Source organism: Dermacentor albipictus, unplaced genomic scaffold (assembly GCF_038994185.2).
Source record: "Dermacentor albipictus isolate Rhodes 1998 colony unplaced genomic scaffold, USDA_Dalb.pri_finalv2 scaffold_21, whole genome shotgun sequence".
Lineage (NCBI taxonomy): Eukaryota > Metazoa > Arthropoda > Arachnida > Ixodida > Ixodidae > Dermacentor > Dermacentor albipictus.
In genome coordinates this window covers 910,236-926,779 of record NW_027225575.1, presented here as the reverse complement: position 1 = coordinate 926,779, position 16,544 = coordinate 910,236, and the positions used below count along the sequence as shown (strand labels likewise).

General features: G+C 42.9%; 2 protein-coding genes and 1 non-coding gene across 12 annotated transcripts in view; 1 reads left to right on the top strand and 2 right to left on the bottom strand.

The window, feature by feature from the left end:
- LOC139052300 (protein transport protein Sec16B-like) overlaps positions 1–16,544 on the bottom strand; it is a 492,173-nt gene that overhangs the window by 93,860 nt on the left and 381,769 nt on the right. The window lies entirely within an intron of this gene.
- Positions 1,733–16,434, bottom strand: LOC139052282 (uncharacterized; the record flags this gene model as incomplete). Its single annotated transcript, XM_070529366.1, has 2 exons — positions 1,733–3,637; positions 16,342–16,434. Coding segments are annotated over 2 exons (1,263 nt in total), but the record flags the coding sequence as incomplete, so codon positions are not given.
- Positions 10,893–10,965, top strand: TRNAT-CGU (transfer RNA threonine (anticodon CGU)). The gene has a single exon. It is a non-coding gene; the product is annotated as a tRNA-Thr (tRNA).

The window sequence follows — 16,544 nt, the reverse complement described above, 5'->3', positions numbered from 1 at the left end:
TTCGACTTGGCTTAATATTTGCTGTTAGTGTCCCTTTAAAGGGCCCCTCACCACGTCTCGCCTTTTTGAGTTGACAAGCGCAGAGCATACATTGCGCAATAACAATCGTGTCTGCAAAGTATTAAATTGCTACGCGCTGCAGAAACATTTGAAATTTCAATGCAAACACCGTTTCCCTCTTCACTCGTGGCCACCGTGCTCCAAGCCGGACGCCTACGTAATCGTGTCTGCAGTGTGACGTCGCTCGTGGCGACACGTGACTTTGAGAATTACTAAAGACGACGTCTGTTATCTGTGCGGCCTGTTGCTTGAAGTTTAGAGAAATAAAAAAGACAAGCGGATTGTCTGCGTGTTTTTTGTTTTACTTCGCACCGAAGTAAGAGAGATGTACTTCCGCTTCGTCTGCTTGTTCCCACGGTCGTGCGGTCACGTGCGTAGATACCGAAACTATGCCATTTTCTACCGTTTTCCAGCGCGTGATCAGGCTCTGCGATCCGCTTGTTCTGCCTCGGTATTCGTGCAGCACTGAATTATACCGCTAGTCATGTTTAATAGCCCACAAAATCGTGCGCTGCGTAGACGAGACAACAGCTCGCGTGTGATGCCGTCAGCGGAAGTGCGTAGCGCCGAAAAAAAAAAGGCAAAGAGAGAGACAGAAAAAAAAAAAAGAAGGTGGGGCTCATCACGTCAGTGTCACGTGATCCTTGAGGTCCGGTATGGGAGAACACAGGGAAGGAATTTCGCTTGCGGAGGCTAGACAGAGCGAATGGAGAGAGCGTCTTGCTTGGCAGTAGAGCCCGCCTGCTGAAATCATGGGTTCGTGGCACTGAAATATTTATGTCTCGGCTGTTAATAGGCCCCGATTTGAAAAATTTTTGCGGCAGAATGCTCCCAGAGGACACGTAACAACTTCCAGCCTATAACCAAAATTTGCTATTGAGCCTGGTGAGGGGCCCTTTAAGACCTGAAGTGTGATCGCCGGCCAGTTGCACTGACAATGGGGATTCTTATTTAAGCGTTGGCTCGATTCCCTCTGCAAAAGCATGGTGCATCAATTGGCTCCAAGGCAACAAAAGACTCATTTGAGCAGAAACCACCGACATGTGTAAGAAATGTGCCAGGTAGCTTTTTCCTCCGCTCTTGTGCGATGGAATTTTGGCTGCAACTTTCAGCAGTATCTCATTGGCTACACATATGTATCACCGTAATATATCACAATGCTGAATCAACTATCTTCTTGTACAGCCTAGAAACATCTCTAATAGCTAAACAGTGGGTTTACAGTAAACAGGACCAACCTCTGCCAAGGGCATGCTTGCAACTCCTCTTTTCGAGTGCGTAACCCCAAGACTACAACCCATCCCAATTCAGGCACAAGTTTAGGTTCCGGAAGAAACAGAGTAAACCTCAATGCATCTCAGTAGGCAATCAATAAACATTGCATGCAAGATATTGGAACTATGCAGCCAACAGCCATCACAGAAACAAACCAGCAGAATGTTAGCAGAAGTTCTATCTTGACATGGAAGTCGGAGAGTCCTTAACCACAGCTTTTTTTGTTAAAATCAACAGACTGCACTCAATTATGTTAAAATTAAAAACTATGATTACAACAGCCCAGTTTTCACTTGACCCCTTTAAGAATGAGATGCACAAATACTCAAAGAAAATGTTTATTTTTCAACTAAATGTGCAAGATAAACCAAGAGCAAAACACACACACACGCACGCCCGCACACACACACATATATATATTTGCGGAAACTTAGTATATATCTTGCACTACACAGAACCCTTGAAGTGAGATTCATACTAAGCAACCTATGGCTCAGTATGGTAATTGCACAGACAGTTCTCATCGGATGAGAAACAATAATATTCATTGCATTTCCTTTAGATAACCTGTATGATCCTACTGCAAGCAAGGATCTTGCAATGGTCTGTCTCCTCTGATCGTGCTTTCAAAAGAGAGTGAGTTTTCTGCCAAACTTCTTCCTCGTCCCGTGACCCTACTTTAATCCAACAAATGACACTTGTGGCCTGTCATTTCACTTTTGGGTGAAGGCAATGAGCCAGAAGCTCCATACTCAATAGCCAAACTGAGAGCGAAAAATTTTTTTTTCTGGTTTATAGGCAACATTTGTTCATAAAGGGTTAAAAGGTAATATAGTACGTTGAAGTAAAGCATACTTTCATATGTTATATTCGCAGCATAAAGTGGTGAGAATGCAAGCTCTATGGCTCTGCACACTCGAGGTATCAAGAGTTTATGCACATTGTTTGCCAGTGGAAGCCGATCCTGAAAAAGTTTCACTGCAGTATTTTTGCACCATAAGGCAGTGAGAACGCAAGCTTTATGGCTCTATACACTTGAGGTATGAAGAGTCGGCACACATTATTTGCCAGTGAAAGCTAATCCCGGTAAAAAAGTTTCACTGCAGTATTATCTCTACAAATCCCACACTATTCACGACTTATGCACTTTGGATTCACCAGACAGGAAATGCAAGAAGCTTGAACCCTTCCACCTTGGGTGTGCAGAAGGTGCAAAACTTTTGGTCTCCCTGCTGGAATCTGAGGCCACAAGCGGTTGGCTATGTTTGTGCAGTCTTGTTGTGCCTGCCTCGTGCATTTTAGTGAAAGACAATACTTTGCTCTCAGGCTCAGACTCACTAGTCGAAGCGACTGAGCTCTTTGCAATAGCACTACTGTCACGACTTTTACAGAAAGATGATTCTACCGGTCGATGCTGTGCGTGTCCCTGACACAGGTTGGGTGCTGCACAGCAGAAAGCATCGACAGGAAATGTTGCCACACTAAGACTCCCCTCAACAACACTCCGGAAAGGAGACTTGGCTCCCCACAGACCCACAGGTTCGTCAATTGGGAACGTGCCACCAAACACAAGGGGAGGCTTCCGAGGTTTGTTGGGTACAGATCGGTGGCGCCATGTATCTCCACCACGATGTCGTGATGACTGTGACCTCTCCAGTGGTTCTGAAATGCTGACCACCTTGGGCTCTCTCGGTGATGTCCCTTCCTCCTCCTGTTCTTCATCTACTGTGGCAGCAACGCCATCTGCTCGATGACGCGAGACATCACTGAGACCAAAGACACGTCCGAAGGCACGCTTGCAGAAACGGCCTGGACTCATGGGACGATGCTCAGGTGACCCTTCACTGCTTTCAGTGCCACCTCCAAAAGAAGAGGCTGATGGCAGTTCCCTGTGCCTACTACTGCTGCAACAGTGCACCTTCTGGCGACGCAAGATTCCTTTGGTTGGAGGCCGGGCTACAGTAGCCGGGACAACAGCTTCCGCCTCATTTCCACCACTTCCCTTATGCTTTTCGGGCGATGATCCCTCAGCGGAGCCACTAGCCGACAGTGACAATCGGCTGAGGCGTCGAAGCCTGGCGGCCAGGCTGCGACGACGTAACAAGCCACCAGGTGGCGCCCTCAGCAGAGGTGCCCGCAGGTCTTCAAAGGCACTACTGCTCTCGGCTGATGAAGCAGCAGCTGTTGTGTCATCATCGTCTTCTCCTTCTCCTCCACCTTTGGCGACTTCTTCCTCAATATTTTTTTGCACTGCTTCAGGTTCAGATGCCTTGGCTGTGACTGCCACGGCTCGTGTTTCCTTCTATGGATGTGTCCAAGTGGCGTGTCCGAGACAGAAAAAGGGAATAAGAAAGGCAATTAAGAAAGGAGTTAGATTTCCTCAGACAAAGGCTATACTAAAATTAACACATGCACCTCATGAAACATGGCATCAGTTACACAAGCAATAAAATAAACAATACAGGTGCCATACGTTTCAGTCAGAGCTTCTCTGAATGCCAAACAGAGCTAACACTTCAGTGCACCCAGTTTTTCACTCATCTGTGCACCCAGAAAGTGCCATGCACATGCGTCATCAGCCCTGGCAAGTGCTTAAAGTAATTGAACCAATAATTAAGTAAAACAGAAAAATATTCCAAGGACAAGGTACTTAGCATTAGGCACACTAATTTTGACAAACAACATAGCAAGGCGAAGCTTGTCGTGTCATATTTTATTCAGTAAATATAGTAACCGGTAGAACAATGAGCTGCATCTCACCTACATTAATGATTATAAAGAAGATCACTCCATCATAGCATACATGGAAGCTGAACCTTAGCAACATGGTCGGAACATAGAAATATGCCTGCAAATATTGTTGGAAGTCTAATTCAAAAGAAGTGATGACAATATAATGTCTACCTCCATCTTGCCATATAACTTGTCAGAAGTAAAAAAAAGTGACAATTACTCACGATGAGCTGAGGTCGTCAAGATCCCTTAAGGGGTTAAAATAAAGCGGACTCAAGGAAAACATTTCTAGTGAGCACAGATCCAACTACATGACTCCTAAGCTCCACTTCTTTAGTAGTTTAGCCACTTGAAAGCCCAAGGCTTTTCACTAAAACCAATGAGCCTAGCATAACCATTAAAAGATCACAACATTAGAATCTTGCATATAGCATTTTATGATCCAGAGGAAACAGCACATGCGTGGTTTGTAGAAAAAAAAATAATACAGGCTATAACAGGCACCCGCAATTAAGAAGCATGACAGTCCACGGCTTTTTCGCGCATGGCAATAAATAATAGAAAGCTGTCACTAACCAAACCTTCAGAGAAAATGAAACACTAACTGAAACACTAACATCTAAGTAACATCAAACAAACGATCCAGTGGTTTAGGATTAGGGCAAGTAAAAATAAAATCATACAACACAGGATACAAGCATGCACTGGAAGCCCCCCAATGACCTGGAAAGCCATGATAAAGCCTCTAGCAAAGCCTTCGTCTAACTTAAACACTTCACAAAATCCCTCTGAGCTGTGCTCCCCAGACATATAAAAACTAAAAAACTGCTTCCATAAACAACAAGAAGTTAGGCTTTAAAGGCTCAATATCCCAAAAGGCTTCTTTAAATTTTGCCATTTAATACCCTAAGAGACTATTACATAATTTCCAATTGCAGAGTCCTTCAACAAGTGAAATTAGCATGCAGACACAATTCTGCACTGTGTGACACACATTGATTTCATGAAGAAACTTGATGCAAAACAGTTAAGAAGAAAAAAAGTGTTCACTATGTTCAACATGGGCTCTTCCTAGGTGACAAATAGTAAAGTGTCAAGTGAAGAAGGCGAGTGCATTGGAAGTGCCACAGTTGGTTTACACAGTACATATCAATGCTACACACAGTGCACATTTTGTTCACATTAACACCTAGATAAAATTATTTACGCTCTTACTGCCACTGAATCATTGCCTTGTGTCTAGCGATTTTTCCAGTCTATTTGACATGCTTGTACAGCTCCTCCCTCGCATGAGTTTTCTGTGGAGCCTAGAAATACTACTGCTGAAAGTAAAGAAAGGAGGCTGCTCAGCATATATTTAAATGCACAATGTTGTTGTTTGCAACTACTAGTCAGCTTGGTCCAAATAGTCTCACTTGATTTCTTAGACACTAACTTTCGTGTTAGAAAAGTAGTTAAGAAAAAGAAATAGTACGGCTGTGCAGATGCAAATCTCTGCCTTTTTCCATGGCTTAGTCCTTCGCTGTATCTCACATTCTTTATGGATCAGTGACAAGTGCTACGCCATTACTGAACAAGAACTGGTGAGTTTGTGTTAACGTGTCATCTGTGTGTGTTTCACTAAATCAAAGTATAAGAGTGCAAATTTCAACGAGGAGATAACCACAGGACAGCCAAGCACAAGCAAAATGCTTGTCCTTGTCTTCTTTAGTTTTGTCCTCGTCAAAATTCCTGCTGTTATATTTGCACACTCCGATCATGCACACCCACTAGCCCAATCTATGACATTCCCTATGTCAGGTAAGTCTTCCATTATGTTAGCATACAAAGTTAAGCTGTTTGAACTGTTGGAAAGAGCATGCCAGCCATTTGACTGTAAAAACACACACACACACACAAGAAGAAAGGGGAGAAAAACGGGTTCTCGTGAGCAGTGAGTACTGTGAGTGCCCCATGCTTGAGCCCTGGGTAAAAACCAAAGTGTTTGAAATCACAAAGGGAGAGAAATAGCAAGAGGAAGCAACTATAACTTTCAGTGAAGGAGCTTACCCTTTAGGTGCATCTAGCCATACTCAACACTGCTCGGTTTATGGCAAGTCCTTTTTGTCTGGGCATGCACATGCACCAGAACGCCAGCCAGCTCAAATTACAAAATTTGTATAAAGTGAACCTTATAACCAACTTCTAGTGCAGTGTTTCAACCCCCCCCCCCCACCCCCAAACACCATGTCTTTCGACAGAATTCTTCAATTTTGCGCACCTGCCACAAATTTTTACACAATTGAAAAGGCATATCGTGCCTCTGTGTAAAAGTACAAAGTGCACCTTTTGTTACCATTTGCCCCAAAATATGGACAATGCAGTTAAAAAATGTAGAATAGAATCAACAAATATTAGTGAGGCCTACTTCAGTAAAAATGATATAAGAACAAAGGTGACCTCTACAAATTCGCAATCTGTTAACGGTATGCAATGTCTGGAGTGCACAGCTCAAGAAACTGTATTGAAATAAACACACACACTAGTACTTTGTGCCAACATCAAGTGCCACACACACCATTTAGGTCCTTGCCGACTTTGTTAGCAGTGCACATGTTGGTAATGCGAAATGTGCTCATGCCACACAGTCATGCAAGACAAGCCGTATCTCATTGCTTTTATCTTGGTTTCTTTCCAAAATGCGCAAGAAAAGGACCTATGTGCAGCTAATACATGACAGGCAGCCCACAAGCTATGTAACAAGAGTAGACGATAGCCTAGCACTACCTTCTTAAGACATTTCTAAATTTCACTAACCTCACACACAGAGTAAAAAAGTAATGCAGTTAACGATTGTTCAAGAAATTGGACAGCCTGGCTTTTCTTGTTTCATTTTTTAAAGCTGGACCAGCTATTCAAAAATTGTCTGCGCCAGATAGCTGAAGAGACAGCATCAAGCTGAGCTATTTGGAATGGCAGACATCACATGTATGAAAAATTATGATGCACAATTAACTAGTCAATAACTAATGTTAGTTAAGAGAATGGTAATTTGCTCAGGTTGCACGATGGAATTGTAGAATTGAAGCTAACAAGTACTCAAGGCACACACGGTCAGCGTCAAAAGCTTACGGGGAACAAGATCTGAAAAAGTTGAATATCTTTTTAACTTTGGCACACCCAGCCTGGATTTCAGACTTTCCACCTTTAATACTGTTTGTGACTCACATAGCATTGTACTAGCTACATCCTTGGGCTTTCTCAAGAAAGCCACATACAGAAAACTTTTGACTGTACATTTTATGAAAAAAGTACAAATCAGCCAGCTCACAACAGCTGGCCAACCCCTCCCCCCCCCCCACTTTTTTTGTGATGGAATGTACATTCACGCACAAAGAATCCTGAAACTAGCACCACTTTCTAGACATCCATCCACATAACTTGCTACAAACTACGAGGAGAAAGTCTCAATAAACCTGACTAGCATCATGGAGCTGTTTAGCTGTATCGCTGTGGTTCTCTTGTTCAGCATGCAGGTAAACACCCCGCAAGTCATTAGACAAGCCAACGTCAGCATAGAATGTCATACAGGTTTGTGGTGACAGTTGTCCCGCTACTCTTGCAAAATCGTGATGTATGTTCGTAACAAACAATGAATCTCCTTAACATTTTTATTCCTCCTTGGAAAAATGCCGAAAGAAACACCTAAAAACTTGAAACATTTATAAAGGAGGCACTAAGACATATATGCCCATTGGGCCTCATTAACCCACTGTCGATGGTTTGAAATGCCACTTTCGAGACGTTCTGCACACCTCACAGACACACTGCACTATTGGATGTGAAGGATGAGAAAATTTTTTTTGTTTTCAAGGCACTTCGCTTTTTTCCCATCAGTCGGTGATTTTTTATTGTGCTCCCAAGTTTTTACGACTGTGAAAGTAGAAAGCAAAAATGGCTGCCCTCTATTAATGGTTTGAAATGCCGCGTTTGAGACATTCTGCACCTCTCATGGACAATCTGTGCCATTGGACGGGAAGGAGGAGATATATATTTCTTTTCTAATCAGTTTGCTCTTTTTCCCGCCAGGCGTTAATTTTTGAATGTCCTCTGAAGTTTCGCGATTGTCAAAGTAAAAAGCAAAAAATGGCCGCCTTCAGGAGCAGCATGCACACTTCAAAAGATCGCAGATCTCACAATTCCACAGTGCCTGTAGCAGATTTTATCGATAGATCGAGCAGCAGCGAGTCTCAGGATGCTGCCTATTCGTTGGACTTTGACTCTGAGAGTGACGACGACGCAAACCAGATCGGAACCTCAGCGGCCCCAGCCTGCTACGCCCAGCTGCCGTGCTTGCAAATATATTTTTGTAGCAGAATATTTGTTTAAAGAAAAATTTTAATATTTTTTCGGAAACAGAGTGCCTATTACATGGCAACATATTTTGTATATCTCACAATTTTGTTACATTTTTTTTCTAAGTAGATACAAGCGTGTCTTTGCCAACCTTGTTCAATTTTATCCCACAATCTTGATTCAGGCAAATTATATCTCTTTTATGACATACACACTGTTAATAAAACCTTTATGCATGAAAAGTGCATTCATTCTGCTTTTTTATCTATTACATAAAATACTGAGTGCAGTGTCTCCTTCAGAAAAAAGAATCTGGCATAACCTACAAAAGACCCCTCTTTTTCCTATAGTAGAGAAAGAGTTAAGCAGTTACAATTGGAGAAATGAGGGTTAAAGAACTTTTTCATTTAGGCTGGTCTTCAACCAGTCAAACCTACTAGACTACTGAAAAGATACAACAAAAAACCAATGAGAGTCATCGCTACACAACTGACAAGACTTAACAGTTGCCTGCATGAGTTAGAGCTCCTGTGAGTGGATTTTGAGTGTGGAATTAGGCATGACACAGGTTGCGGCAATGTTTGTTCCCTGCCTGCCCAAGAAGTTCAAAAAAAGCAAAACAAAGAACATTTGTTTGATTTTGTGCCACGATTTGAAAAATAACATAGAAAGGGACCCAGACCTTTCAAAGATTACCATGGGTGATGAAACAGGGTGTCTACCAAGTTGACATTTCCAAATTCCCTGAGTTTTCCAGGTTTTCCATGAGTAATGCAGAACTAAGTTTTATGTCAAGACGAGCTGAAACCATATCGCCCGATGCTGACACTCTCTAGTAGGCATATGAAAATTAAAAAAAAAAAAACGACTTAGTCCAACTTGAATACTAAGCAGTAGTGTTTATGTTATTAAAAAACAGACTAGAAGGGAGGGGTTAGTAAAATGCACGGCAAACAAAATGTCCTTGAAAAAAATTGCTAATCGAGTTGGACATTCTCAAATACGAATAAAAATGAGATGCATACAGAAGCAAATATCTTTTAATACGAGCTATTTCTATCAACTGATAGCAAGTTCGGTGGTACGAGGCTTGAACTTTGTCACAATTGAGATTTTCTCTCAAGAGCTCGTAAGTCAACCTCAGCTGTCCTGACATACTCTCAGCCTGCGCAGGACGCCTCAGTTTCGTGTTTCACTGCTTCAGAGTTTATTTTGGTTTGGATGATGGACCCCTGCATTCCGGCATCAGCCAACACTTCTTTATTTTTTTTTATTTTAACTTTTTTTTTTTATTTAGCTCAAGCTCCTTCAAAACGGCGGCAGCACGCTTGCTTTCCCTTTCATTCCTCAATGCGTAGGTCCTTTCTGATCTTGTCCTCTTTCCACCACTCGTTCACCCCATGGACCATTTGAAGCATCTTCCTGGTCTGTTGCGCAGTCCACATCCAATTTTTCGAACTCCCTAGAGGCCGCGAAAACGTCCGAAAAATCGGCCAGTTGGAAAAAATAAATGCATGTCATTTACTGCCCTTAAAGGCTCAAATTGCTACAGGCACATTTGAAAATGCTCTGAAGGCCTGTCGGTACATGTAATAGGCATATCGGTGCTCGTACTATGACAGGAGATACCAGGTGCACGCATGTATAATTAAGGAATACATACTGTGTCCCGTGGCAATAGCCCCTTCCCACACTTGTTATGCTTCCGAAAATCGAAGCGTCAACGGTAATGAAAGCTATGCACCAACTAGCCCTACGTGTTTTGCTGGTTTATTGTTATGCTTCACTGCAATACGTTTGCTTCACCAAGTAAGATTTCTGGACAGAGGCGAAGCTGACTTTCAGGAACCAGCACTATGCAACGCACCATGCTTTACAAGCTTCTAAGCCAATCGCGAGGACCACAAAATCGGAGTACGTGCCATTGCTGACAGCAGCGAATTTCTTCAATTAAAAAAATGGCACCCAACGGCAAGAAGCTTAATAGCAAATGTTGAAGCAGCTAGACCTAATGTTGCCATAGTGGTGGCTACGGCTGCCAGTGGATCTGCGTGCGAGAGCGCCGGTTCGAGGCGGCGAGGTAATCAATATAGCAGCGGTGGTGGCTTTGATTAATGCCGTTTCGTACATGCGGTCGTGGCAAAACGTCTGGGACACCGTGTATTTCAAGACGATGAGCAAGACGAGAACAAGGTGAAAGCAGGAGCCAACGTTTTGACAAGTGGACTTGTCTTCTTCATGGCAACATATGCTTTCCTTGCCACAGTATATATAGGTGGGGTTCTTCTAAAGGGGAGAGGGTGCAAGGCGGGGGGGTGTGGCTACCGCGGCGCCATCTTCCCATCCACTTTCTTGGGTATTTATGTGTTACTACCAGAACTAACCTTGGGAGTGTTAGCCAGCACCACCACTCACAAACCTTGGCAGCGGTTGTGGAACGTCCTTTCTGTCACAGGCATCACAAGTAAGTGATTTTTTTGGGTGAAGGCGCCGCGGTAGCTCAATCGGTTAGAGCATTGCACGCGTAATGCGAAGACGTGGGATTGTTCCCCACCTGCGGCAAGTTGTTTTTTCATCCACTTTCATCGCCATTAATTTATCATTTCTTTAATTCAATTAGTAAGTAAATTCCCTTATGTTGTCCTTGGCATCTTTGTTGGCTTCTCTTGATATGATTAATAAAAATCGAGGCCCCTCGGTTAACCCCCTTTCATCTTGTATATTCAGATAGGGTAGATATAGAGCAGCTTCTGTGCAATATTTTACTCTTGAAATAAGAGTGTATGCATCATAAAAAGCTATCAGAAATAAACATTTTTGATACCGAAGCTGAAGAAAAAAATGCTGCCATCACCACTCGCCAGAAGTGATGCATGACCCGGAGCCTGTGGCTCCTCGGCATGACTTCCGAGATTAGGCAGTGCCCACGACTGTTGCGGCATGCTAAAAATCTATGAGGCTGGGATTTATGTCATATCCAGTAATCACTAGGTGCACACGTCATCTGCCTGGGTGTTATTTAACGGCTGCTAATAAGAAAGTTAGACAATTACCAGACCTGCAGGTTTTGCCAAGATTGCTTCAACAGTAAGTACTATTCATCTTTAACCAATGTAGCCAAAGTGAAATTTTGGTGTTGCTGGCCTTTAAATATATAGCTCAGCTAAAAAAACAAACAGCTGTATATATATGCAAAGAGGTGCAGGAAAGGTTGAAGTAGACTTGGGAGCGCCTATAGGTCTGCAGTTCAAGAAAAGGTGAAAACAAGCACACACAGCGAAGAGGACAGGCTTAATTCACACTACTGATTCGACAGCTCACGCCACTAAATATACTTTATTGTGCAGCATGTGTTAGCAATTTTTTTACTCTCTGCAGAAATAATAAAGGACTTAAAAAAAGTTTAGTTTAGACACGCATTTCCCAAAGCCATGTTTCACACAGAATAAGCTACACTGTAGGTGGGGTCTTTTAAGAAGAATTCAGTGACAAGCTTAACAGTTCAGGGACTCCTGTTCATTTTCCTATAAGCTGAGGAGCACATATGTTACGCTAAACTTGCGGTAAGATTATCCGACTTTGAAGTTATTTTTGTGTCTACCTTAAAGGAAGCTTATTGTGTATAGTTCTTCTGTTTCATAACAAACATAAGGCCTTCCATTTTAGAGTAAAACCCAATTTTTTTCTCATTTCGGCACCACGAATTGTGCTTTAAAGAAAATGTATAAAATATTTTCTGCTGAAAAGCAGTCTTCTAGAAAATGCACTCAATTGGTACATTAACATTGTGTAGGTGCTCGAATTCCTAAACCAGTGCCTTCATTACAAGAAAGCTTCAGCTGCTTTTCAAGTACTGACACAATATTTTCGCCTCCTCATTTTTTTGCGTTGAATGAAGGTTCTAAAAAAAACTCCGGCAAGCTTTAGAGCCCCATAAATAATGTTCTAGAATAGCTTTTCTATAGCCAGTTCCAGTTTCACTTCCCAGGAGGTTATGGCGTCATGACACCGCAGGTGGTCACATGAAAGGATGACATCGTGACATTTTGAAACCAACTCAATCCCCTCGTTTGCTGTTGCTCATCATAAGGCCTAATGTAGCAGCATTACAGACGATGAAGTCAGCTGGAGCGAGTGCCATAACGTTGTGATCGAGACAAATGAGACCACTGGCATATTGCTCGCAGTAACCTTAAACAAATCACAATTCCTTTTGCAGCGTGCCTAATCAGCTAATTAACATCAACCATACACCTAATGGCACAATTATCTGAAAATACTTGGATTACCAGAAACATCTGACATAGTTTTCCTGGAAAGGCACCTTTTATTTGTTTTTTTTTTTGGGGGGGGGGGCCTTGAACAAAAGCAATCATTAAAAATTTTGCTAGATCGTATTTCAAACACTCTCAAAAGTGTTTTCAACCAACAACACCGACACACCGATAGCACAGAAGCTAAAAATAGTTTCAACCTGCTTCAGTCGTCAGCTTATCACTTTCACAAAATCGTTTGAAGCAGGAAGGACCAAGTTTGGGAAAACCGATGCACTGCCCATGCTGGCTGAACAATCCCGCTTGCAGCTGCCGCAGACACTATAGCATTCGAATTCCCCTTTAATAATTTTTGTAGGAAACTCTGTGGTCTGGCCTATGCTGGACAGTGGGGCCACTTTTGTTCTTGTGACCAGCGTACGTATGGAGCTTGTTAAAAACATACAAGTGTGTTGCAAGCAATGCATAGAAGCACATAGAGGCATCATTTCTTTCCACATTTCTTTTGGAGCCTGGGAAAGCACAGCAACATAAATGGTAACTTCACGGAAACCACTGCATCAAGGGCTTTAGAATGCTACGAACAGTACATTGTTGTTTGGTCTCAACTACCTCAAAAATGTGCATAGAAATTTTTTTTTGTTAATTTCAAAACACGGAGAAATACTTGTTATGTTTAGTGGTACAGTCAAACCTCGATATATCGAACACGCATATATCGAATTATTCCGTATATCGAACACTTTCTATATCACCTGGAAAATGGCATGCATTTCTTGTTTTTTATTTCGAACCCGGTCAGACGTAAAATAGATATATCAAACTCCGCCACCCATCACCACATGTGCTCTGTTCACAGGTGGTTCACTTTCGCGTAACACCCTCAAAGGTAGCGGTGGCACAATGAGCTTTCCCAACTCCTGCGATTGTGCTGAGGGCGCCATTTGAACGTAGCGGCATATGCCCGCGGTGGCTTGGCTAGTTGGACAACGTCAGCGATGCATTACATTTGTCACACTGACCCCTCCTCGGTGCAACGCTTTGCGCCTGCCGCACCTCACGAGGACTGGGGGGTTTGCATCCACAAAGACATGCGAGAGCTTGTGGTTACTGGGCTCACTCATAGACGTCTTGGCAGACGCCACTTCATACTTTGTTATTGACAGTGTTTCAAAATGCTTCGATTGACGGACTTGGAGATCGCAGAAGTAGCAGCAGCCAAACAAAGACACTGCCGAGTTTGATCCCGCAAGCGCCGATGTTGCCACACTCCCGACTTAAACTGGTGCTGTAGCTGCTTTGGCCCTTCTACGCCACTACTGTGGCACCAGCCTATCACTTGTGGATCATTTAGACTATGTTGAGGACTTCGTGCTTAAGCACACCCCTGCCAATAAGAAGCAGGCTACACTGCTGCAGTACTTTCAGCCAAATAAATAAATACGTTGTGTGAAGCTTCAAGTGCGTATTGCCTGGGGGCGTGTTCAGGGATCCTTGTTCGAAGTGTGCGCTCGGCTGCACCACGCGTTTGGCCTAGGCCGCCCCGACTTCATGCGGCTGATGAAGTCGGCACTGCCTAGGCTAATAGCGTGTTGCGCACTCGACTGCAAGCTCACGGCTGACGAAGCCGGTGCAGCCTAGGCCAATCGCACACGGTGCAACCGAACGCACACTCCAAACAACGATCCCTGATCGCGCCCTTGGTTCATTGATTGATCTGCAGAAGTTTCTAACGCATTTTTACATGACTTCATACACTGAATTTTGGCTATATCGAATTCTGGCTATATCGCGATCACCGCGCTGTTCAATATATCAAGGTTCAACTGTATATGCAAGTGTACAGTATTTGTCATCATGTCTTTCTTCTGTAAGAATTTTTTTCCCCATTTCTTGTCCCTAATTGCAATAGGCCAGCCAGCAACAAAAGTTATTAAATGCCAAGGAGGAGGCTTCAGCAAATCAGAGTAGCAACAAGATCGCTAGTCATCGGTGCACCTTTAGTAAAATTCAAGCGCTAGCACTCAATAAAGAAAGAACATCTGCAAAACACCATCAGTTATTGTTAACCCTTTACTGCACCTTGTTGCATTTACGCAACATTCTGATGAACGACGTTAAAAACTGAAGCAAAGTCAGTTTGGAGCTGCCTGTACACGTTGTTGCATATCCGCAACACTTGTCTGTAAAACGCACCACCTTGTGCTGCAATCTGTGCTAATCCTTCGCATCTTCTATTAAAACAAACGTGGTGGAGGCTGCGCACGCCCGCGAGCAGTGATATAGGTAAGTTTCACAAATTGTAAATGTATTTGTCCAAAAGCCAAAGCGAAAAAAAAATTCTTACGCTATGCTAAACATCCTTCTGACTCTAGGTTCAAAAAAACATTGTCATTTCGGAATAGTTTGTTCCTGGCGACAGAACGTTGCTATGTTGCACAAATGCAACAACGTGTACATGGTTTTATTTTCTTCGGAAAAGTGAAATGACTACGAAACGCTGGTATGGCCCAGCAATTCCTCCTGATAGTGAAGGCAGTGACTATTCAATTAGTCACGAAAGCCACGAGTGTAAGTCCGTTTCGATTCAACACGTGGACGAGATGTTCTCTTGTCGAATTTCCTTTTTTCTTTTCAGAAGTACGCTGTGCCTCTGCACGTTGCCGTGTCACGTCGTCACGGGCACAGCTTTACGTCTGTGCTTCGATGTTCTACATTTTGACAATAACCCGAAAACACTGCATTGTTTCCTGGCTGCACAGGAATCTGCATGACGTACTGCACGAAGTGTGGGAACCACCTGTGCTGCACAGGCATGTACAAGTGCTTCTCTTTGTTCCACACTAAATCATAGGTGCACCAATGATCGTCTCGTGCAAATAAGCATCTGAGTATGAATTGCACTAAATCTATCTTTTACTTTCAACTTCTTCTTTATTTGCACATTGTTGCAAATATGCAACATACCCTTTTTCTTCAAATTGAAACCACAAACATTCGATAAAGTAAGTTTCCATGGGAGTACAGGTACTGTTATGCTTCCCTACAACTCCATGAATAATATTTTGAGGAAGCAAAAAATTGTGCAGTAAAGGGTTAAACTTGCCTCATTGCTAACCAGTATTTTCTAACCAGTGATTGTCTATCAGCATGCAACTCCAGCAAATCACACAGAGATATTAATCTGAACACCAGCTTTCCACACAAAAATATCATTCTAGTTTGCTTAGTAGCTTTGTACACCAGAATTTGCTATTAGTGATACGTTGAGAGAAGTTCTCACTGCTGACTACATTTTAATGTGCCCCAGCAGTCTGCTTTTTATGAGACATTAAAGAAAAAAGAATTTTTTTCACTACTGCCACCTTCAAGTTAAGACAATTAGTTTGTTAAGAAAATGAATGACTGCACATGAAATGTGCACAGAAGTTCACATCCTACAGACAGCAAATTGAACTTTCTGCACTTTTGTGCATCACCGAACTCCCCAGCATTCTGCTAACTTAAAGTGCTCAGATGGCCATAAATGCATGCAGCAGCTTGTCAAACAAGACTGAGGCAAAAAAGAAAAAAAATACTAAAAAGGCATACAAAAGCCAGCACCGTCAAAAGCAGAGGATGAACAAAATAAAACAAAAGAAATGAAAGAGAAGGTGCCACCTACCGAAAACTGGGGGGTAGTGCAGATGTCAGCCGCAAAACAGGGCGCACGTAGGATGGTGATGGCTTTAATACGCTCGTGTGCTGCTGCTGTGGGTCACTTCTTGAGGCGCGGTGCCACGCTCAAAGAAAATGTTACACGAGAGGCTTGGGTCAAGGTAACAAAAAAATCCAAACAAAGAGACAAAGAAAAAAAAAGAACCAAGG